The sequence below is a fragment of the Moschus berezovskii genome, chromosome 15 (genome assembly GCF_049115385.1).
Source record: "Moschus berezovskii isolate FMDL1 chromosome 15, NW_MosBer_1.0, whole genome shotgun sequence".
Classification (NCBI taxonomy): domain Eukaryota; kingdom Metazoa; phylum Chordata; class Mammalia; order Artiodactyla; family Moschidae; genus Moschus; species Moschus berezovskii.
In genome coordinates this window covers 65,409,468-65,434,420 of record NC_142474.1, presented here as the reverse complement: position 1 = coordinate 65,434,420, position 24,953 = coordinate 65,409,468, and the positions used below count along the sequence as shown (strand labels likewise).

General features: G+C 43.1%; 1 protein-coding gene across 5 annotated transcripts in view; it reads left to right on the top strand.

Annotated features, from left to right (window-relative positions):
• The window catches only part of NRP1 (neuropilin 1), a 151,263-nt gene extending 134,791 nt beyond the window's left edge, over positions 1 to 16,472 (top strand). For 3 of the 5 annotated variants that reach the window (XM_055428093.2, XM_088844151.1, XM_055428074.2), the window contains 5 exons: positions 4,323 to 4,460; positions 7,863 to 8,137; positions 8,626 to 8,722; positions 11,082 to 11,132; positions 13,644 to 16,472. In XM_055428093.2, the coding sequence (XP_055284068.1) occupies positions 4,323 to 4,460; positions 7,863 to 8,137; positions 8,626 to 8,722; positions 11,082 to 11,132; positions 13,644 to 13,933 (851 nt within the window). In that variant the 3' untranslated portion in view covers positions 13,934 to 16,472. The remainder of the gene's footprint in view (positions 1 to 4,322; positions 4,461 to 7,862; positions 8,138 to 8,625; positions 8,723 to 11,081; positions 11,133 to 13,643) is intronic. The other 2 variants (XM_055428098.2, XM_055428084.2) reach the window with 1 other exon arrangement.
• The last annotated feature ends 8,481 nt before the right edge of the window (positions 16,473 to 24,953 follow it).

Below are 24,953 nucleotides of genomic sequence, written 5' to 3'. Positions count from 1 at the left end.
TTTTTCCTCTTGCCAGTGAGTTAATTAACCCACTCCAGTGTTCTTGCCTGGAGAATCCCAGGGACGGGGGAGCCTGGCGGGCTTCTGTCTATGGGGTCGCACAGAGTCGGACACGACTGAAGTGACTTAGCAGCAGCAGCAGCAGTGAGTTAATTACAACCACTAGGAAGCTGCCATCAACAGATCTCATCTCTCTGCTTGGCTGTCAAAAGAGCTAGGGGTCATCAAAACACAACAACAACCTGTGAACAATAGCCCCAAATGAGATGACTCCCCCTCCATGGTGGAGGTCTGGGTTGTCAAAGCAGAAATGGCTTTGTGAACTTTTAATTTATGGCTCAAAGCCATCGGCATAATGGCTTCAGGGAGGAGCTCCAGAGCAAACAGTCATCTCACAGAGTCTACTGTGGTCAGAGGGTGGATATACAAATCATGAACCAGTAAGAAGTCAACGGGCCAAGAAGATGGTAGACTAGTGTCCCAAAGAACCATGTTACCTGAGTTAGAACTGAGGCTTCATTCATACTAAAAAGGGAGAGGGTACGGCTGGTTGTTGCGAACTTGTTGGTCCTGGAATCCTTTGTTCTTGCAGCTGTCCATGTAGATCTGGTCACAATGTTCCTATAAAACCCCAAGAAGACAATATATTATTTTCTGTTCTGCAACTTTTTGTCTGTACATGAACAGAAAAGTGTTGTACCTTTAAAGGTCAGAGCCTTGAGAATGGGCTCTCCTGTATATTTCAGGCTACAGAATTTTGTACATTCTGTTATAAAAGGTGCAGAGCCAGCATGGCTACACTCAGGCAACAGAGCATAGAGTTAGAGCTAAAGTAATATATCCAATATGGAGTCAGGTTTGTTCTCTGTTACAGAACCACAGACCTTACTGATAGGGATGATCTAGTCTACAGTCAGCCCAGAGTCCTTTACCAGTCGCCTTGGTTTCCTGTTTTTCCATTGTCTGAGTCATGAATCTTGTTCTCTTCATTTGTATATAGTGAACTGTCTGTGTTTCTTTGAGGAGTTCTGTTCATTGTCACCTCCTGGCTAAGCCAATGCTCAGGACCTGAGCATGTGTGGAATCAGAAAGCAGGTCTAACTCACTGAGGTTTCCCCTGCTCGTGGTCAGATCCATCTACTGATACCTGGATCCCTACTGTCCTGCAGGCACCTTGACAAGCAGCAGCATATCAGACCTCAAAACTTTCATCATCCTCTGATTTTGCTGAAGCCACTAAAGATACAAGCAGAGTCTGAAGATTTCATGCTGAGGATTCTTCCAATATAATATGTTCAGTGGGCATATAATACGCATATGCTATCTGGGTTGTCATCAGATGCATAAAAGCCTGTTAATGCTCTGCCAGGAACTGATGAGAAGCCCTGCATTTTAAATCCATCTTCCCCTTGGCAGAAGACTCTTACCCTCCGAGGATCCCCAAACATTCTCTAAATCAGTTCAGAGTATTTACATGACCCATGATTACATGGACTCAGGCACCTCCGCTTATTTCCAGCCTATGAGTAAGCGAGCTCACATACCCAATAGAAGTTCTGAAGCCCAGATTTGAAAATTAAATCCTTGTGCATACATGGTGCTAATGATGTAACTGGGCAAGCTAGGTCCCCCAGGCACAGCTGGTGCTGGCTCACAGTGGCTATAAATTTGTTTAAAGTTCAGAATATTGTTTCCTGCTATTTTTAAGAGTCAAGAAGGGATTTAGCCAGATTATTCCCAATGAATTTAATGAGAATTGTGCAGCCATGGGGCCTGGGTAATATTTTGAAGATTGAAAGGTCACATGGACATTGTCCTGTGTACTAACTTCATCTGTCCATTTGCTTTTTTCTCTTTCTCTGTCCTTTTGTCCTCTGCTTCTGTCCTTCTCTCTTTCTCTTTCCATTTCTAGAAATGTCTGTGTGTATTTTTGTGAGTTTAATAGCCTTTCTAGCCAGGCTTGAATCTTCAACATTGAGCTGTTCTGTCTCCATGCCCATCCCCCACAAAAGGTACTGATTAAAAAAAAAAATTATTCTAATTTAACAAGATTACCATAAATTATATATGATTGAGCCAAAGAGATAAGAGTAGTAAAATATGAAAAGTTTGAGCAGTCACTGTGTAAAATTCATAGATTGGAAAGAACAGTGGAAGATAAAGGTTGACTTCCATTCACTGGAACAGGAGATGTCAAAATTAGTCTTTCAGGCAAATCGCCTTTTGTCTTGGCCACGAAAATACCCAAGTTCATTTATTTTATGACACTGCCAGAATAGTAATAGCCAAATTATGGATGGTGTGGTTTTCTGTAAGTTACACAATAAATTTAAAGTATTAACAGGGCAAATATTACCAGAAATGTGTATGCTGTAATGACTGACTTCCCTCCTCTCTGTGTAGGTCTTATAAATGACATTTAAGGAGAAAACCTAAAACCACACACATATTAATATTTTCCAATATTAGCAGTTTCTAACACAAGATTACACAACAGCACATTCCAGGGCCGCCGGTGTTGACATCCAAGGTTACTCAACTACTCCTTCATTGTTCGGCTGACTACATCTGCAAACTTCAGTCATGCTGTACAGAAGGGCGGATTTTGGAGAGGGTTTCTCATGCTTTAAGAAGCCCTGTTTCATGGTTATGATGGACTAGGCATAAAATATGTATCTCCAGTGACACTACTGCTGTGAAATATAGCCCTTTGCAGAAACTGGAAGTGCTCGTGTTATACACATCACATGACTTACTAGGCTTTCTTTCCCCAGCTGGCCCCGGTGAATCCTTTGGCAGGTCACACTGTCATTGGAAGGGAGAATCCATCTTGCTCAGTTTTGAGGATGCGTTACGGTGCCTTCCTTCCAAAATTTCACATTAGCATTTGAAAGGAGTTCCTTGGAAGCTAAAAATGCAAAGTAAATCATTCTTATCTATTCAGGAAATCTTTGCCTTACAGAGCCTCCTGCCTGCCATTGTTGAAGTGGGGGATGGGCAGTGGAGCCCAGACTCTGAAGAAAGCAAGATATTTGCGTTAAACACTTAGGCAGAGTTAAAGGAAAGACCACAATGAGATAGGCTCTCAGCCTGACCCTAATGCAGCGTAGAATATCATACTTCCCCTTTGCTACAGAGAGATTGTTTAAACTTATTTTTTAGATCAGCGGGCAAGCCGCCCGGGGCACCTTCCTTCTCGTCTCAATGCTGCCATCTTGTGGACGCCTGAACTCAATGAGAAGCAATGACCCTCATTAGAGAAAACAGCCCCTATTGTGTGTTTAATTTTATATTCAGGAGACGAGTGGGACTGGCAGAAGGAAAAGAATTTTATCTTTAGGATTATTTTTATTGTTAGCTCCAGTTTACCAAAAATAATTCCAAATATCAACGGCCTCATTTTCCCTATGCTTAAAAAGTTAACCAAATTCCCCCAGCAAAAAGGTTGAGAAAAAACTAAGACTGTACAAGTTAGGGAAAAAAAAAAAAACAACCCATAATCAAATAGCACTTTGTAGAACACACGAAACAAATCATTCTTGAGAATCCCTTCATGCTTTCTTTTTAGAACCCAAAGGAAGAATTTGAACATTAAAAAATATGCAAGTGGGTACCTATTCAAATATGCTTTGGCTTTACTTGACCTTACATTGCGGTTTTAAGTGGGGCAAACAATTTATATGCAAATCTGAAAATTCACTAAAGCAGCAGAGATTTCCCACTTAAAATTAATTGACCTGATATAAAGCACCGAAGTTAAAAAAAAAAAAATCTTCCAAAATGCTTCAGAGATCTGCCAGTGAAAACGTGGAGTATAAACTGGTGTGTTGAGAATACAGATAACCTCCAGGGTGAGATGTTCAGCCAAGTCACGTTTCTAGACTTTGGAGTTTCATGGGTCAGTCTCTAAGATTCTTTTCATTGGTGGATATCAATTTATATGACTGTCCTTAAGAGTGGAGTATCTTTTATATTAAATATTGTGGAAATAGGGAGAATGCTACAGATGTAATAATACATGCGTTGGAAAGTAACCGTCCTGGCAATTTTATGTACCAAGTTGACAGGCAGTCCATAATCTTTTTTTGGGCTGGATCCAAAAAAAAAGTTACTAAATGTGATGTTGCGAGCATATGCATCTCTCCATGCATCTTTTGCGCTCCTTGGCAATCCTGGGTATTGTGGCTTTCCTAGGATTTTCGAATAGATATTAAATTATATAAGTCATGTTCTCCATGAAGGAATTGAGGACCTTTCTGACCTAAATGATCAAATGTGTGTTTCTCTACTTGTCTCTGTTTCTTCCTTTCCACCCACTGAAGAGTTTCCAACATATGGTTTTAACTGTGAGTTTGGCTGGGGTTCTCACAAGACATTCTGTCACTGGGAACATGACAATCATGTGCAGCTCAAATGGAGTGTGTTGACCAGCAAGACGGGACCGATTCAGGATCACACAGGTAATGGGGGATTCACTGTGGCCTCATTTCTTTAAATTTGAGAGGGTGTTACTGAGGAGGGTTGCTGGGGGTCTGTGAGTTTAGAAAATACTACAGATCATTCACTTGTGCTTTTATTTTCTGTGATTAAAAAGATGCCCTTCCCTAGTAGAGATTCTCTTAGGCCACTTACTGGAGCATGCTGAGTAAACTTAGCAACTGATTGACCCCTGTGAAAAGTAACAAACTGGGCAAATCAGTGTGTGTGAATTAGGACCTGTTTTCTATTCTTTCTGAACTTTTTTCATGGGACATGTCAAACATTGAGAAAAGAAATAGTAAAATGAACCCTCTCTGTACATAACCCAACTTCAACACTCATCAGATCCTAGGAATCTCATTTTACCTCCAGCATCCTGACTCTTGAGTGATTTGGAAGCAAGTCTAGACATAGATAGTGTCATTTCATTTATTGTCTAATGCTTACTCTCTTGACCCTTGGAGTGGAAGTGAATTGGGGTCAGGGGTTGAGATCTTGTTCTTTTGAGGAAGATAGTAATCTAGCTCATTCTCTCTGAGCAAGTAGAAACCTCGCCACACCCCAGTTTACAGCCCACCCCACCTCCTGTCTTACTTTCCTTCTAAGATTAATCAGGGTTAGGGTGCACAGGGAGCTGTCAGCCACTCTAGGAACTCTTACCCACTGCCATCCTCTTTTCCTCCTAGTCATTACTCAGCTTGAGAGATGGACTAAAAACCCATAAATGTCCTGTAAAAAAAACACACATGCATATACTCACACACACACAAAAAAACCCACAGCCTTCCAGCCCAATCAGTGATACCGACAGCACTGCTTGTTCAAGTCATGGTTCCCAGAAGAGCCCAGAGGGGCCTTTTGCTGAGGCTGAGACGTCTCATTAAGCCAAGGTCCCCCTTGATGAGTGGCGAGTGGGCTGATGGACGGCCAAAGGGTCCTTCATGCTTTTCCCACTTGGTTGTTCACTCCTCCCCAGTGAATACAACCATTAAGTCGGTTGAATAGGCCTCTTTCCATCACGGCTACCTCCTTTCCTAATAAGAATGACAAGGAAATTGGATAAAATTGAACTCCTTCAATTCTGAGACACTTTCAATTGAATCTTAAGACAAGCAGTTTTAGAAAACTTAAAATACTTTGACTGTAAATGGCACTGTACGTAGAAATGGCACCAAATTAACCAAATGCAATTAGCTGAAATGAAGGCAGTAATGGTGGAAAAATTGAGGCAAAGTGAAGCAAAAAGGCTCAGTAGGATCTGACATTCAAAGGAGGTTAAAAGCTACGTTAGCCAGAGACAAAAGCTAAAAGGCTTACAGAAGTACAGTGCTAATTGAGAAAACGGAGAGAGAGTTCCTGACCTAGAATTGCTTTAAAACCCCGAAAGGAAAAATATCAGCGCTCTATGTGTTGGAGTGTCAGAAAAGGCAGGCGTGTCTTAGATGAACGGCTGAGAAGTGCGATTCCTTCAGAAGCATTTTTCTCTTTTGTCCTCTGTGGGAGCCCTCCAGATCCACCCAGACCAGAAAGAGCCCCCGCAGCACTAAACTTGCAATCATTTGCTGAGTGAGCTGGGTGAGCCTGGCATCTGAAAGGCAGGGACTTGTTAACATGAAAAAGTCTGGATGAAAAGAGCCCCACACACAAGACACACACACACACAGCCCGCCACAGCTCGTGTGCGGTGCTTTGCAAATCAGACGTGGAGGCTTCTGAAAATGAACAGTATCTAGGTACAATAGTCTGTGGCCCGATTTTGAATTTATCAAAGGGATCCCGATCGGTTTTCTGCATTTGACCTCTAACAGTGGAACTGTGTCACTTCTTATAGAGGATTCCCCAAACCCTGGCAGATGCTGGGAAGGGCACGGGAGATGCAGGTGTAAAAGAGGGAGTCCGAGCCTGGATGCATTCAGTCTGGTTCCGGGTGAGAAACGGCTCACCCATGCCGTGCGATGAGGGTGTCCAATTGCAGGGGGAGCAGGGGTGGCAGAAGACAGCACAAAAGGGAGCAAAGATGCAGGCCTGGCTCAGGGACCAGCTCAGCTAAGCATCCTCAACTTCATTCTTCTCCACACGATGGGGGCAAGGCGGCAGAGGCAAGATGGGGGAAGGTCTTACCTGCCTGTCTTAGTTGGCTGAGAGAGGTGGCGCCATCACACAGACAGGTGACCATCATTAGGTAAATCAGTGGGAGAAAACAGACCCCAGGAGTGACCGAGGCTACATGGTCCGGGAGAGACAGAGAGTGCACACATTCTGCCGGGGCTGTGGCTTCTATTTCCCACCCTCCTTTCATGATCCCACCCACCGGATTTATTAAGGGTGCTGAGGAGCCTCTCAGACAAGCAGCCAGGTGAGGGGGGAAGGTGGTGGTCGAGGACACATCCACCCCACCTGGATGCTGCTGACGCAGGACGCGCCCACATACATGCAGTGCAAGAGCATCTCCCAAACACGCCAGCCCCTGGGGTAGCACCCAGAACACCCCATTGCCCATGGAAGCTCGCCATCAGATCCACGCTTTCATCAGGTGCGGCGTTCGAGTAGCATTTCTATTTGCAGAGCAAACAGTGAAACATGAGTTGTGTGTTTAGACCAGGTGGTAGCAGGAGGTAGTGCTCCCACCGGGGGTCATTAATAGCAGAGCCGGGAGTTAGTCCTCCAAGCTCAGCAAGCATCTCCGTTGCCGAAATGGCACATTCTAATAAGCCTCAGAAAAGCAGCCTCTCCTCTCCTGGAACCAGAAGCCCACATCAAACAAGAATGGAACTCACAGTTGAATTTCAAGCTCTCAGGTGTATTTAAGGAACTTATTAATATAAGCCATTAAAATAAACTAGGGGAAAAGAATTGGAATTTGAAGTGGGGGTGGGGGAAAATTGCCAGATTATATGGACAGACAGCAGCTTCATTGTTAACAGGCAGTTATAGTAACCAGAGCAACATCCACCAGAAGTCTTCCTGCTCCCATGGTAAATAAGAATACATCTAAATATTTACATTTACTCACTGTGTTCACACACGTGCTGCTCAAGTCTTAAAACTGTATGGAAATAGGTCTTCCAGTACATCCGATCTGCTTGCAATGGTGTAGAGACCAACACAAGTCATAGCCCATGTCCATGTGACCATGCATTCTAGATAAGTGGTATCCTACTATTGAAATTTACAGTCTCCAGCACAAACGTCCTTTCACAGATGCCAAGAGCAGAGCCTTTTGATGCCAATGAGGTTACCTACCATTACCCACTTCACCACCACCACTGCACAATTGGGTTCTGGTGTTCTGCCCAGGAGAGAAGGTTTGACAGCAGAACTTGATGGAAAAGAGAGGTTCATCCATCTCTGGCCATTCCCCCTAACACAGCTTTTTGTCACAGCAGGAGATGGCAACTTCATCTACTCCCAAGCTGATGAAAACCAAAAGGGCAAAGTGGCTCGCCTGGTGAGCCCCGTGGTTTATTCCCAGAACTCTGCTCACTGCATGACCTTCTGGTATCACATGTCTGGTTCACACGTGGGCACGCTGAGGGTCAAGCTGCGCTACCAGAAGCCAGAGGAGTATGACCAGCTGGTCTGGATGGCCATCGGACACCAAGGGGACCACTGGAAAGAGGGGCGTGTCCTGCTCCACAAATCTCTGAAGCTTTACCAGGTGAGCCCCCTTCCCTAGGTCGGGGCAGGCAGCTGCTTCGGGGGCACTGGGATGCTATTTGAAAGCTATGCAAATGAGATGCGGGAATCATTCCAAAAATTATTTCAGGTGTGTCCTCAGCCTGAGATACCGATGCACTGATGATCATGTAGGCAGCGTGATTTCATAGTCTCCTAGTTTACAGGCAGAGGTCTGATTGCTAAGAAAGAAGGGAAAATGCTACTCTGTGATTATTTAGGGCTGTCACAATCAACATTCCTTTTGTTTCCTGCTCTTTCCAGTTTTAAATTCTGTATCACACAAAGAGAATATGAGAAGTTTTATACCATCCCCAAGCAGTTAATACGGATTGAAGAGCAAATCGCGTGCTCATTCGAAATCTCATGAATTTCATTTACGGGCTGTGACTTGAGCTGCACAGGCATTTGTAAACACTGTTGTTTGGGACCAAACATTTAAATACTGTGAAAATGATCTCATTTCGTTAGGTGATTTTTGAGGGTGAAATCGGAAAAGGCAACCTTGGCGGGATTGCAGTGGATGATATTAGCATCAATAACCACATCCCTCAAGAGGACTGCGCAAGTAAGTATGGGTTGCTGTAGAAACCGATGCAGCGCTTGCTCAGGGCATGAGCCTTTCCACTCTATGGTCTTTGTCATGCTCACTTAGACCTAGAATATTAACGTGGGCTATAAGCGCATCCTATAGATGTGCTTGCTTTGATGCAACGAGGCATAAAGTCAGGTCCGTCTACCTTCAGCTACTGCATCATCTAACCTGGTTTGCTTAGAATGTCTGGTTAGTATCCACAGAAGTACACCAATAACGTGCAACCAAAAATCGTAGCAAAGGAGAAACTCACAGTTTCCAGGCCGTGCCTAAACATTGTGATGACAAGTGGAAAACTCAGACACCTGGGTAATTCCAGGTATCTCAATGTGTAAACAAAATAGGAAGCCTTTGAAATTTTTCATAATAGTGGATTTAATGAAGATTACATTGTGAATGAATCATAGATAACATCATTCTTTGATTTATTATAAAAATAAGTAGAGGTTTCTGACTCTCAGAACAGTTGAAATGCCTCAAAAGAATAAATGAAATTTAGAGATTTTGCCTAGCATTTCAGGGTTTATGGATTTTTCTTGGCCTGGTATATACGAATAAAAGTCTTGACATAGAAAACCGATTCATACTCGCAGTTCTTGATATATAATTATAAATAGCATCACTAATGGCAATGTAATAGCACAGTAATTAGTCTTAAGCTCCATTTGCTACACTTAAACTTTTGTTATATATCATGATATAATAGGATGTTAATTATAACAAAATGGAATAAGCCTACTGGGCAAATTTAAGACAAAGGAGGCCTATTGGCTATAATGGGTTTTTGGTCATTTCAGCAATTTACAAAGCTTTTATTATACAATATATTGGATATATGTAGTTCCTAAAGTGGCAATAATTTGATAGGGTCGATTGAAGAAATTAGAATGAACAGTGAATAAAGGTCTGCTTCATATTAGGTAAGGAAATCTATTTAATGCCACAGTACCTAGCAGACCTTCATAGAAAAAATGATAAGGCTTAATATTTAAGTTACAACTACTTTACAAACTCCCCAGCATCCAGGTCTACACAGTTGTTAATATGTCTATTTCATATAGTTACACAGGGCCTATACTACTTTCCTTCCTTTTCCAAGATGGGAAGGCTGATGGTGATGTTTTTGGAATGGGAGAGCAAACTCCACCAGCTGAAACAAAGAAGTACATTCAGTTTGGTTCAACAGGTTTCCTCTGATCACCTTCTATGGGCAAAGCAGCATCCGAGTGCTACAGTGAATACATAGAGGCTAAAACAAATCCCTGAGCCTTTTTCTGTTCATGTGACTGTGCTGCTTAGCCGTGGTTACTGCTGGGCGTTATACTCAGAAAGTCACAGCTAAGGCACCATTAAAACTTTATGTTCTCCTATCTTTAAAATGGATAACCAATAAGGACCTGCTGTGCAGCACAGGGAACTCTGCTCATTGTTATGTGGCAGCCTGGATGGGAGGGGAGCTTGGGGGAGAATGAATACATGTGTATGTATGGCTGAGTCCCTTTGCTGTCCACCTGAAACCATCACAATGTTGTTAATTGGCTATACACCAATATAAAATAAGAAGTTTAAAAAAATAGTAAAAAAAAAAAAACCCAACAACTTTGTGTCGCTGTGACAGTAAGAAGTTGTCTAAGATAATTCTACAATTATTCGTCAAATATGTTTCTTTGAAAATTTAGCCATGGATGCTAGGAGATTATCAACTCTTTATTAATTATTCATGCATTAATACCACAAATATTTATTGAGTCATGGAGTGTGTTCTGGACACCATTCTAAATGCTGGGGACACAGGAGTGAACCAGGTCCCTGTCCTCTACTCAGAATCATGAAGGACACCAGGACTCCACTCCCCCTGGAGACTTTTTTTTTTTTTATAAGACACAGGATGCAGTCTCTGGCCTTAACGAGCTGACATACTATATGGGAAACCAACTAACACTTAGGAAGCCGTTATCTACAAAAGCACAGGATGGCAGCCATATGTGCAACTCCACTTCTGTTTTCTATTTTTACCAGACTTCCCCACACTCCAAATGCCAGAGCCACTTCCCCACCCTCCCCCCGGCCTCCACTCCCCACCCGTCTCCTAAGACAACACACTCTGCTGCAGCAGGGCTTCCTGGATTTAGATCTGACTCCAATTCCCTAATCATTCAGCACTGCCTCTCTATAGCTCTCCAGTTACATGGTGGGGTCGGATTGTGCTAAGACCTTTGAGGAAAACCCAGCAGAGCCACTGGTGATTAGTGTGTGAGGGTTGATGCAGTGTGTGTGTATTATATTTGGTTGAGAGTTCAAATATCTCTTTCAATTTTCTTTGACTTGTCAGAACCAGCAGACCTGGATAAAAAGAACCCAGAAAATAAAATCGATGAAACAGGTAAGTTTGTCTTGCTGACTTATTTTTAAAACATTTTACATGGCTTTTATTATATTTATGGAGAAACTCTGAAACTCTGGCACACTAGGGTACTAAGTGAAAGTCACTCAGTTGTGTCCGACTCTTTGCCACCCCATGGACTATTTAGTCCATGGAATTCTCCAGGCCAGAATATTGGAGTGGGTAGCCTTTCCCTTCTCCAGGGGATCTTCCCAACCCAGGGGTTGAACCCAGGTCTCCTGCACTGCAGGTGGATTCTTTACCAGCTGAGCCACAAGGGAAACCCAGGGTACCAAAGCAGTTCACATAGAATAAACACCCACCCATGTCAGTGATACTGAGCCTGGACTATTGTGAGAATGAGTGCCAGATACAGACTTGGGAGAGGCAGTGACAGATTCAGACCGTGCTGGGGGTAACCCCACGGGACATATGCTAACGTGGCCCTTCTCTACTGAGGTGGAAGAAGGGCTCAGAGGACAACGACGTGAAATACCCTCGTTTTATAACTATGGAAACAGGAAGCGAGCGAAGACTGTTTCTTACCCAAGGGCCTACAGTACTTTTGATACAGTAATTTGAAACCAACCCAAATTCTTGTGCCTGATTGAGAACCAGATATAATCTTTAAAGGACTGGAGCCCAGTGTCTGTTTGGACCACTTGTTCCCAGCCTCCGCTACTGAAACCCTCATTTTATGATAATGATCACAACATTGATGACAGTGATGATGACGATGATGCTGATGAGGGTTTATTGAGGAGCTGGTATGTTCCAGTCACTTTCTATAAGTTCTTTGTTTAATTCTCACAGCTGTTCTCTGAGTATATTTATCTCCATTTCACAGATGAGGAGACTGAAACTCAGCAGTGACTTGGCCTTAAGTAAGATAGGTAGTAACTTCCCAGGTGGCGCTAGTAGTAAAGAATCTGCCTGCAATGTTGGAGACCCAGGTTCAATCCCTGGGTTGGTAGGATCCCCTGGAGAAGGAAATGGCAACCCACTCCAGTATCCTTGCCTGAAGAATTCCATGGACAAAGGAGCCTGGTGGGCTGCAAGTTCACGGGGTCACAAAGAGTAGGACACGACTGAGCGACTTTCACTTCGTTTCACTTAAGACAGGTAATTAGGTGGTAGCCTCAGACTTCAAACTAATTGATTCAAAAGTGTGTTTTCATTGAATACCGCTTTGTGATCCAGTGCAAGGCATTTGGTTGGAGTGAGGTCCTGCCTGATGTTGTTGTATTCCCAGAAGTTTCTGTGCCTCCTGCCAGCAGTGGCAGGTGTTGGACACTTGCCCCAGCATCACTCCAAGCTGCTGCTAGCAGCTCTGTACCCTGTCCATCAGTATCAGCACCAGTTGCCATCAGAAATGTGGACATATTAATACCATAGCCAGACTTGGATCTGGTAGAGACAAATAGAGATGGCGCCATATTCACAGTTGATCTTCTCAACACGAGGCTCATTTAGCTTAGTTACATGGTCCACACTGAGATGTAAACTTTATTAGAGATTGTTTCAAAACAGTGTCACATCAAGGGAGAGAATATTAATATGTCCCTGTGGCTTCTTTCCCCCTGTAGGGACTTGCATCGCATATTTTTAGTTTCCTTTGATTGGAATCCTTGTTGATCAGAACACCATTAAGTAAACACCAGGCCTGTTGCACATTAACATTCTAGTCTCATTTCTAGTATCAGGTAATGAGGCTCAGAGCTCCCATGTTAATAATTTCTTGTGTTCCACTCTAAAGAAAACATTTCCCCAATGCCTGCGTGCAGAGCTGTGTGACCATCTCCAGCGAAACCACCAGGGCAGCAAAGATGCTGATTATTAAATGTGTTCTGTTCAGCACAACACAGACCTGGCTTCTCAATTGGAGCCATAAGCCATTTAAAATGTCAGTAGCAGGCATGCCCTCATTCTGTTGGAAAGCTCTCTCCTGATTGAGTGAAACCATGGTCGATTTGGGGGAAAACTTGAAGATCTGACTTGTGGTAGGACCACCACCCAGAAGGACAGCTTGGGCCATCTTCCCGTGCAGGATTTGGGGATCAAACAGATGCATCAGGAATGGTTAAATCCCCTGCTAGACCAATGTGGGAAGGAGCATTTTGCAAAGCTTATAGATCTCGTATCTGGCTGAGGACAATAAACACAGATTACAGTCTCACGGAGGGCGGGCTGCATAAAATCTGAATTTGATTAGAACCCAGCCCTCACTGCTTGCCCAGCAACAGTGGTTTCCATGTGCTAAACTTTCTGTCAGAATCACAGCACCAACGCCCCAATACCTTCCCTCCCACGCGTTGATTCCCAACAACTCTCAATCGCTGTTGTTTCTTGGCAATGGAGGAGCCAAACCCCACCACAGATCCCCCAGGGGCTCTCTTGGGAAGGACAGCTCAGAACCAGATGTGTGCCTAACTTCTTGTCCGTTTCGCTGTCTCCCGCCTTCATGTGGTGTGTTAGCAGTGCTCACGGAGCCAATTTTGTTTTTCTCCCCAGGGAGCACACCGGGCTACCAAGGCGCAGGAGAAGGTGACGAGAACATCTCCAGGAAGCCGGGCAACGTGCTGAAGACCCTGGACCCCATCCTCATCACCATCATCGCCATGAGTGCCCTGGGTGTCCTCCTGGGCGCCGTCTGCGGAGTCGTGCTGTACTGTGCCTGTTGGCACAACGGCATGTCAGAACGAAACTTATCTGCCTTGGAGAACTATAACTTTGAACTTGTGGATGGCGTGAAGTTGAAAAAAGACAAACTGAATCCACAGAGTACTTACTCGGAGGCATGAAAGCAGATAAGAGGTGAGCAGGCAAGCAGGAGAGTGGAGCGGAGGACAGAGCTTGAGCTGGGGACCGGCTGATCTTTCACTGTTCAGGCTGGGAAGCGCGTTGATGACGCCAAGCCAGGTTTTTCTCAGGAGCTTCAATGAGTTTGGCCGACAGACACGGACAACTTAGCTGTGTTAACAATCGGAATCCTGTACAGTCAAGCTTCTTTCTGTTGGTTTCGTTGGAATAATCAAATGCTGGTGTTGAGACCAAGTATGATTGACTTAATCATTCAAAGGACTCCCCTTACCCCTTCTCTCTCCTCTTCCTCTTCTGGATTCTTTTCGGAAACTGTGCAAAATCCAAGATGCTGGCACCAAGTGTATTTAGCGGGGCCCCTTTGACGGACACGCTACCTGCAGCCCAGTGCCCAGAATATATTCAAATAACCGCCTTTCAGTGGACTCCTGAAGCTGGCCTTGTGTATAACCGCCCGCGTCGTGGATAGGCAAAGAAGGAGTAGGATGTTTTCTGTTAAAGTATACCGTAGCCTCAGTACCAGTCTAGTGTGTCAGCTCTGTTTACGAAGCAATACTGTCAGATTTCCTCGATGTTTTCCAGTGTTGTACTCAACCTCGTGCTGTGAACTCCATACAGAAAACTGTGCCATCATAAACACTGCTGGCAACTGGGTGTGATGCGGACAACCGCAACGAAGAATCCTTGGCACTGGCTAGTCTACGTCCTCTCAAGTGCCTTTTTGTTTGACTGGTTCTCATTGTGTTACATTCACCCGCCCTGTTTTTCGCTGGTGAAAGCCCTCTTCTTGAATCAAACCCTGGGGGCCTGCTGACGAAGAAGAAAGTATATTTTAGTGCGAGATGTCAGCCTCCAGGAAGGCAAGGGCTCCGAAGATTTGGCAACGTGGCTTAATCGTTCCGCTTTTTCCGTAGTTCAATTTCATGTCTCTTGACCCTTTTGTATAAAGCTGCAATATTCTCTCTTACTGTTCTTTCATATGGAATGTATTTTCAAATGTAAACTCTTTCTCTGCTATCCCTCTGTCTTTTTTCTCTCTTAGGATTTAAGCATTTGCCATTCTTCAGAAAAGAAACTTGCAGCTTTAACCTGCTGGGAATGGCAAACAATTTTACTAGACTTTATGTTGGAAAAATAAATAAATAAGGGAAATTCCTAACTTTGCCCTCCAAAGTATAACTTTGGTTTCCTTGTTAACTGGTTAAAGTGACAGTATCTTTTTTCCTAAAGCCATTTGCTATATATACCAATCAAAATGATCTTCAATAGAAATGTTTGCATTTAATAGAAATAGTGGTTAAGTTGAGGGAAGAAATAATTGGCTTTCAAGTGAGACTCAAAGGGATGAAATTCCCTCAAACTCCAAAAATCAGAGATTTTTACATCCAAATACATGAAAATGACCCATGAGAACCTTCTTGTTTTGGTATTGAGTCAAGCAAGGGAAGTGGAAGAAGGAATGGTTAATTTAAGAAAGCGACCATAAATTCTGGTGCCTGGGGATGGAGTATTTTAAGATAAGAGAGGGGAAGAAAAGGAGTAAAGTCAAAACAAAGGTTCTTAAAAATCCATTCAGCAGCAACCCTGAAAAAACAAGAGACTTAGTGAAAGCTTCTAGAAACTTCCAGTGGCTCACAATGAGAAAGCCTGCCTTGGAGCTGGCAAAACCTAAGCCACAGAGAAGTAAATGTCTTATGAGGCAGCATGTGAATTAACCCAAAGAAGCTTTGGTTGTTTTCCGTGTGTTTGTGCCCTGCCATGTAGCACCGAAGAACTTCCTCCTGCACTGCTGTAGGTCTCACTCAAGTACATTTGTGGGGGTCACATTTGCATCATGGAGCTGAAAGTCCATTCATCCTGGTTTAATTGAAATGAGAATGCCTTTTGTTTCCAGGAAAGTATTGATCACTATGAAAAAAGAATAGATTCTAACCCCCAGGGCCATCCATTCAGCCGTTATAATCATACCCAGACGAAAGCATTAAGACTTGATTTTTTTTTTTTAAGGCAACAGACTTAAAGTTGTCCTCAGCCAAGGAAAAATGATACTGCAACTTTAAATTTTAAAGTATCTTGCACTGATAAATATATTTAAAAATTATATGTTTATAAAGTTATTAATTTGTAAAGGCAGTGTTACAAAATGTTCAGTTTATATTGTTTTAGATTGTTTCATAATTTTAAAAGGTGTAAAATAACATATTTTTTTCTTTATTGAGATCTATAAATCTTTCTGTAGTAAAATGTTTTCATTTTACTGGTATATTATTGCTTCATGTTTTGTACCATCATAAAATTTTGTGCAAATTTTTTTTACAGAAATTTTTATTTTCTATGACAATATGACGCTTGTAAATTGTTGTTTCAAAATGAAAAGTGAAGCCTTAACTTTAAATGACATTTGTATTCTCAGACACTGAGTTGCATAAAACAACACATAGAACTGAACTGTAACTTAAATTCCAAACTATGACTACTACATTCCAAAGAAACAGTTGAATTAAACATTTTCATAAAATATCCCAAACCTGATGGCTTTTATTATATTAGCTTTGTTATTGTTAAAGAAATTGGTATTATTCCAGCATCAAGTAACTTTCAAGATTTTTTTAAGTTCTTTTTTTAAAATAATATCCTAATAAGGAGAGAAGATTAAGAAAACATTTCCTGAAAGTAGAACATCAACCCAAATTGGACACTTGTCAAGATAAGGTATAAAGAATTTGGCCTTATAAATGGAAATTTTTCAACTCCAAATCTTGTGTCAAATGTTTCTATATTCCATTTAGTAAAGTTTTTTTTTTTTAATGAAATTCCCATATGTCTGTCTGTTGGTAAGTTTTGTTCTTATAGAAAATAGGTAATAAACCGGATAAGTGTTTATGCATGCAGCTGTGCTAAATTTCATTAGAGGGCAAAGCTAAGCATGGCATTGCAGCTGGCTACTTGGTAATTCTTAGAAAATTTTGAGTCCATCCGGGACCAAAATAACAGTAATAATAATAATTACAATAACAAAGATGAGAAGGGTGGAATCAAAGCATGCTCTGTAGGATAGAGTACCATTCACAAACCAACAGTTCTTTCCTTACCTTCCTCTGATTATAGGAAAATTTAATTCTGAAGCACAGGAAATCTATGAAGGTGGACTGCTCTGCACAGCTCTTCCCAGTGAATCAATATTCCTACTTTTCTCTAGACACTGATGTCTTTGGCATCTTCCAAGTTTTAACTAAGAAGAGAACATTTGCCCTACTCAGTGGAGTTTTAGGTTTCTCTGCTTAGAGAAAGGGCTTCCCTGACGGCTCATCAGGTAAAGAATCTGTCTGCAATGCAGGAAAACACAGGAGATGTGTGTTCAATTCCCGGATTAGGAAGATCCCCTGGAAGAGGAAAATGGCAACCAACTCCAGTATTCTTGCCTGAAAAACCCCATGGATAGAGGAGGCAGAGTTGGATATTCACTTTACTGAAATTAAATATTTATGTTCATAGGTGTACCCAGAAAACATGATGACTTATGATGAATCTACCAGAATTAATCCAGAGATACTTTCTGAACTAAGGGCCATAGATTCATGGGTTCTGTTTCCTTGTTTGGGAAACCTTAAACATAAATGCTTTCAACCCATTTCTTATCCCTAGTTATCTGCTAAGCTAGGCTTTTCTTCCTGGGTTTAAGGAGCTAAATCACTGTATAATTCTTCCCAAAGAATAAAATATGTCATAAAGATTGAAACATTTAACTTAAAACATGAAAATTATTTATCATTCCATCTCCCGTCTTCCCTACTAACATATTAATCACTACTTGGGCTGGATTGTACTTTATCTTTTTGCAAATCAGAAGGATTTTGTAATACTCCATGATGTTTCTGCTTCCCAGTGATAATCAGAGCTGTCGTGTTGCAATGAAGTTCTGCCAGAATTTCCCTAAACTCTTATCACGAAGGAATCTTAAGCAACTTTTTAGCTCACAGGTTGAAAAGCCAGAGGGAAAGGAACCTCGAACTAGGTAGAACTTAGCACCAAGAAGCGAATGAGACCAGTGTGATCTCTGGCATTATTTTTTTTAATATTCCAAAGAAACATTGCAAAGTGATACAAATAGCAGCATCATATTATCACACATAAGTCACTTCTTAACAGCACTAAAGATCCCATGAACCAATTATATCGTTTTAGGAGAAAAGGAATAAACTCCGTGGGAAACTTCTATGGTAATGATGCTATACTTCTTTATATTGAGAATATTCTACTTTCGCAGCAGCTCTGGGAGCTAAGCTTTGTCATTATTCCCCTTTATAAATGAGGGATCCAAAGTTTAGGCAAGTTGAAGGGTGAATCCAGGATGGATCTGGTCTCATCTCCCCCTCCATTCCTCCTATCACACCATAACATGAGCGTGAGAAGTGCTCACAGAGGGCCTGGCAACTCAAGCCAGTAGCAGCAGCATCCCCTGAAAGTCTCTTAGAAAAGCAGAGTCTCAGGACATGCCCTAGACACACTGAGTCCTTTTAACAAGATCCCTAGATGACTCACATGCCCATCCATTTGGGTCTGAGAAGCAACCAGCCTGCAGGTATAGTATGCCAGATATTCCAGAGTTTACCTGGTGGTTTCAGGACACTCCAAGACAGGGAACACACCGGCAGACTTCTCAAGCGCTTTACAAAAGAGTCTGAGCAGCCTGGAAAACAGTAAAATTAGAAAATTGGAAATCTCACTCACTGAGCCTAGAAGCATGTTGCTGGTGAGGACCCTACATGTGGACTTCTCTGAGAGGAAGAGATAACGGCTCCTGAAGTATGTTGCTTGATGAAACATTTAAAGTGTTATGCTGCTGCTACTGCTGCTAAGTCGCTTCAGTCATGTCCGACTCTGTGCGACCCCATAGACGGCAGCTGACCAGGCTCCCCCGTCCCTGGGATTCTCCAGGCAAGAACACTGGAGTGGGTTGCCATTTCCTTCTCCAATGCATGAAAGTGAAAAGTGAAAGTGAAGTCGCTCAGTCACATCCGACTCTTCGTGACCCCATGGACTGCAGCCTACCAGGCTCCTCCGTCCATGGGATTTTCCAGGCAAGAGTACTGGAGTGGGATGCCATTGCCTTCTCCATTAAAGTGCTATAGAGAAAAGCAAATGGGACTTGCCAGGTGGTGCTAGTGGTAAAGAACCCGTCAGCCAGTGCAGGAGATGTAAGAGACTTGGGTTCAGTTCTTGGTTGAGAAGATCCCCTGGAGGAGGGCACGGCAACCCACTCCAGTATTCTTGCCTGGAGAATCCCATGGACAGAGAGCCTGCAGGGCTATAGTCTACAGTGTCGCAAAGAGTCAGACATGACTGAAGTGACTTAGCACACACCCAGTGCAAAGCAAACACTCTGTTACTCATCAGTGTGATCAGGAGGAAAGGAGGAGGATCCATTTGTGAAGAGCCAAATCCTTCTGTTCAAAAGAAGTTGCCTCATTCATTACACACAGTTTACTGCTTTCCAAAGGTGTTAAATCCTGATTGGTGTTAAAATCATGAATGGTAAAATCCTGAATGGTAAAATCAAGGTCCCATGAGCCAATTCTGTCATCTTATCTAAACTCCTGAATGGTGAAACTAGGTTGAACCCAATTTAACCTTGCTTCAATAATTTCTAATCTTGTTTCTTGGGGTCCTTATTACAAATAAGCAAGAAACTCTCAGGTAATAGTTTTGCTGCCCAACAGTGACCCCCAAGAGAAGATTTTTCTGTACAGAAAGATGGTCTTTCTAGACCATATAGAAAGGTACCTATTATGTAGGAGTTCAATAAATGTGTAACATTCATGACCAAAGGTGGTTTAGTCACTAAGTCATGTCCAACTCTTGCGACCCCATGGACTGTCCTCTGTCCACGGGATTTTCCAGGCAAGAATACTGGAGTGGTTTGCCATTTCCTTCTCTAGGGGATCTCTCTGACCCAGAGATCAAACCTGGGTCTCTTGCATTGCAGGCACATTCTTTGCCAACTGACTGAATTTTATTAATACCACTGCCCAATTAATAGAGTTAGAAATCTTTTCCTCTGGCAGAATGTTGGATTGAAATGGACCTGTTCTCTGGTGATGGTACTATAACAGAGCCTCACCCTTCAGCAGCTTGAATGAGACAACTTGCCAAAATAGAGAGTAGGTCTGGTCTCTGGGATGCTCCTTTCAGTGATCTGAGCATATCCCCTGCCCATCAATTTTAATGTCAGTTAATTGACACCCTCTTCAAGGTTCCATCAACATCTTGCAGAGAAGTGATGCTGTCAACACTAATGATTTTGATGTAATCCTGTCGGGAAACCATTCCATGGCTTACTAGGCTATCGAAGCTCTAATTTCATCCAACTTCTGAAAAATTTCAACATTGACTAAATTGCTTCTTGACTTTGAATATGTGATTCTATTTAAAGTGGATTCGATCATTACCCTCAGATCATTTTCAAAATTTCTGCCGTTATTTATGCCTTCTATCTGCTGCTGCTAAGTCACTTCAGTCGTATCCGACTCTGTGCGACCACATAGATGGTAGCCCACCAGACTCCGCCGTCTCTGGAATTCTCCAGGCAAGAACACTGGAGTAGGTTGCCATTTCCTTCTCCAATGCATGAAAGTGAAAAGTGAAAATGAAGTCATTCAGTCGTGTCCGACTCTTAGCGACCCCACGGACTGCAGCCTACCAGGCTCCTCTATCCATGGGATTTTCTAGGCAAGAGTACTGGAGTAGCTTGCCATTGCCTTCTCCAGCCTTCTATCTAAAAAGACCTTATATCTAGAATCTTAGACATATTTTTTCTTGGGTCATCTTTCAATTTTATGTATATTCAAGCTACCTAAGTTCCAATGAATCATGAGAAAAAATACTCTGTCATCCAAATAACATCCTTTTGATTTATTTCCTGTATTTATTAGAAAGTTTGGGTGTTTGGAGAGATCTACGCAGTGACCCAGCTTGGTTTTTGTTCCCTGTTCCCTAAGCACCCAGAGCTCGGACAACGGATGTGAGTGCTTCAGCTAATCAGCAAGTACATTATTGAATCTACTCTATGAAAACTTCTTAACTCCTTATCATCATGACCACTGCAATTTTCTGTATGCTTACTGCATACCAAACTTTACTGGATGTTTCCACTAACACTTAAAACAATCTTATGAATTGAGGTTACAACAGCTGAGGTGCAGGATTTCCCTGGTGGTCCAGTGGTTAGGAATCTACCTGTCAATGAAGGGGCACAGGTTTGATACCTGCTCTGGGAGAATCCCACACACCACAGGGCAACTAAACCCATGCGCCACAACTATTGAAGCCCACAGTCTAGAGCCCATGCTCTGCAACAAGAGAAGCCATAGCAATGAGAAGCCCATGAACTGCAACTATAGAGCAGCCCCCTCTCACCACAACTAGAGAAAGCCCATACATAGCAACAAAGACCCAGCATCAGTTCAGTTCAGTTCAGTCGCTCAGTCGTGTCCGACTCTTCGCGACCCCATGAATCCCAGCACGCCAGGCCTCCCTGTCCATCACCAACTCCCGGAGTTCACTCAAACTCATGTCCATCGAGTCGGTGATGCCATCCAGCCATCTCATTCTCTGTCATCCCCGTCTCCTCCCACTCCCAATCCTTCCTAGCATCAGACTCTTTTCCAGTGAGTCAACTCGTCGCATGAGGTGGCCAAAGTATTGGAGTTTCAGTTTTAGCATCAGTCCTTCCAATGAACACCCAGGATTGATCTCCTTTAGAATAGACTGGTTGGATCTCCTTGCAGTCCAAGGGACTGTCAAGAGTCTCCTCCAGCACCACAGTTCAAAAGCATCAATTCTTCGGCGATCAGCTTTCTTCACAGTCCAACTCTCACATCCATACATGACCACGGGAAAAACCATAACCTTGACTAGATGGACCTTTGTTGGCAAAGTAATGTCTCTGCTTTTTAATATTCTGTCTAGGTTGGTCATAACTTTCCTTCCAAGGAGTAAGCGTCTTTTAATTTCCTGGGTGCAATCAGCATCTGCAGTGATTTTGGAGCCCAAAAAAATAAAGTCTGACACTGTTTCCACTGTTTCCCCATGTATTTCCCATGAAGTGATGGGACCAGATGCCATGATCTTCGTTTTCTGAATGTTGAGCTTCAAGTCAAACTTTTCACTCTCCTCTTTCACTTTCATCAAGAGGCTTTTGAGTTCCTCTTCACTTTCTGCCATAAGGGTGGTGTCATTTGCATATCTGAGGTTATTGATATTTCTCCTGGAAATCTTGATTCCAGCTTGTGCTTCTTCCAGCCCAGCATTCCTCATGATGTACTCTGCATATAAGTTAAAGACCCAGCATAGTCAAAAGTAAATAAATAATTTTTAAAATAATAAAATAAATAATAAAAAAGTTAAAAAAAAAAAACAGGTCAAATTATACCCAGAGTGCAATCCCATATCTGCTCCCTATTTTCCCTTTCCATACAAATTATCACCTTTTTGTTTACTATATACCTTACTCATTTATTTTATTATTCATTTATACTGAAAAGTGAAAAAAAGTGTTAGCCACTCAGTTGTGTCCAACATTTTGCAACCCCATGGACTGTAGCCCGCCAGGCTCCTCTGTCCATGGAATTCTCCAGGCAAGAATACTGGAGTGGGTAGCCATTCCCTTCTCCAGGGAATCTTCCTGACCCAGGGATCAAATCCAGGTCTCCTGTATTGCAGGCAGATTCTTCATCATCTGAGCCACCAGGAGCACCAGGGAAGCCCCACTAATACTAATAGAATGCAAATTCCACATGGACAGTGACTTTTTATGTTTAGTTTCTGCAGCACATAGACTAGCTCCTGTCACAGTATAGGTCCTAAGTAAGTATTGTTGAATGAAGGAGCCATGGTAATTGGTTGGAAAAAGAGAACTTCAGTGGAAATGGGAAATGAGGGGAAAATTTCAGGGCAGGTTTACCTACCAGGAGTTTGTTCTGGAGCAAGAACTTGGAGGACTTGTATATTGAGTTTTTTTCTTAAAAGACATTTCTTTCACGCCCTACCGAAACAGAGCAGGACCCTATGGTCCTTGCAACTCCTGTCCTCAGCTTGCCTTTTATATGTGGAAAAACTTCAGCCAAACAATAAGTTTAATCAGAGAATTGAGAAAATACACAAAGGAAAACACTCAAATGAGACCAAGTAATAATAATTTGGTCATTAAGCAATGACAAGGACATTTAGTTCCTCCTCAAGGGCTAAGGAAAGTTATGACCAACCTAGATAGCATATTAAAAAGCAGAGACATTACTTTGCCAACCAAGATCCGTCTAGTCAAGGCTATGGTTTTTCCCGTGGTCATGTATGGATGTGAGAGTTGGACTGTGAAGAAAGCTGATCGCTGAAGAATTGATGCTTTTGAACTGTGGTGCTGGAGAAGACTCTTGAGAGTCCCTTATACTGCAAGGAGATCCAACCAGTCCATTCTAGAGGAGATCAATCCTGGGTGTTCATTGGAAGGACTGATGCTGAAACTGAAACTCCAATACTTTGGCCACCTCATGCGACCAGTTGACTTACTGGAAAACAGTCTGATGCTGGGAGGGATTGGGGGCAGGAGGAGACGGGGACGACAGAGAATGAGATGGCTGGATGGCATCACCGACTCGATGCACATGAGTTTGAGTAAACTCCGGGAGTTGGTGATGGACAGGGAGGCCTGGCGTGCTGTGATTCATGGGGTCGCGAAGAGTAGGACACGACTGAGCGACTGAACTGAACTGAACTGAACGAGGGCTACAGATAATATTCTGAGCCATATCTTGTGAACTGTCTTATAGATACTGAAACCCCCACCAGCTGAAAGAGGTTAACTACATGATGACCAGACTCCAGCCATGACAGAAGCAGCCACAGTTCTGAGAACTGAACTCAAAGAAATGGGATCAAATCAGCTGTGGAACTAAAGGTTAGCTGCACTTAAAACAATTAAGATGACACTGATCAGACCACCCTGTGACCAATTTCAAGATGACAGTCAGAGCCAACTGTGCTGTTTCCTCCCGCCATCGATAAAAATGCTCTTGCCCTGTAATTGTCAGTCAGGGGGAGCTGGCCTTTGGACAGAAGTCTGCTCCCCCACCCCCACCCCACACATACAGGTTGCCAGCCTTTGCAATAAAGCAAACTTTCCTTTCTACCAACTCCGCCTCTTTAGCGGCTTTAGAGTGACAAGCAGCGGCAACCCCACTCCCGGTCAGGGTTTCAGCTCCCGCCAGGCTCTCGCGATATCTGGCTCCCAGGAGTTTCCCGAGGAGCCGCTGCTCATGGCTCCCTGTCGCAAGGTGAGGGGTTTGGGGGGATCCTCCTAGTGGCAACTGAAACCATTTGCTTCGGGGATCCTCCCTGTTTCTCCTCTGCTCGGCACTGGCTGTTAACTTGCTTTTCCTCGGTAGAACGGAAACATGCGTCTGGACAAGCTGAAGAGCTCCAACGCAGTAAGTCAGTCAGTCCACTGGTGTGCAGCTGGGCTAACTTCTTTTGAGCACAAAGTGCTGTTTGGGTATTTGGCTAGTTGGTTCTGACGTGTGTCTGTTGTCGAGGACCGTTTGTATTGCGGAAGTGTTTCCTAGGATTTGTGACAGTACTGTTTTCTGATGTGTGAATGCATATACCCTCCCTGGAAATGAATTACATCCCCCCATCAGGGGATGGGAAATGTGGTGCAGCAAAGCCAACTCATTCTTTAATTTCTTCCTTTCGTGATGAAAGTGAAAGTCACTCTGTCTTGCCTGACTCCCTGTGACCCCATGGACTATGTAGTCCATGGGATTCTCCAGGCCAGAATACTGAGTGGGTAGCCTTTCCCTTCTCCAGGAGATCTTCCCAACCCAGGGATTGAACCCAGGTCTCCCGTATTGCAGGCAGATTCTTTACCAGTGGAACCACAAGGGAAATCCTCCTTTAGGGATAGAATTTCCAAGTTTCACCTGCACATCTGACTTCCCAGGAGAAAGA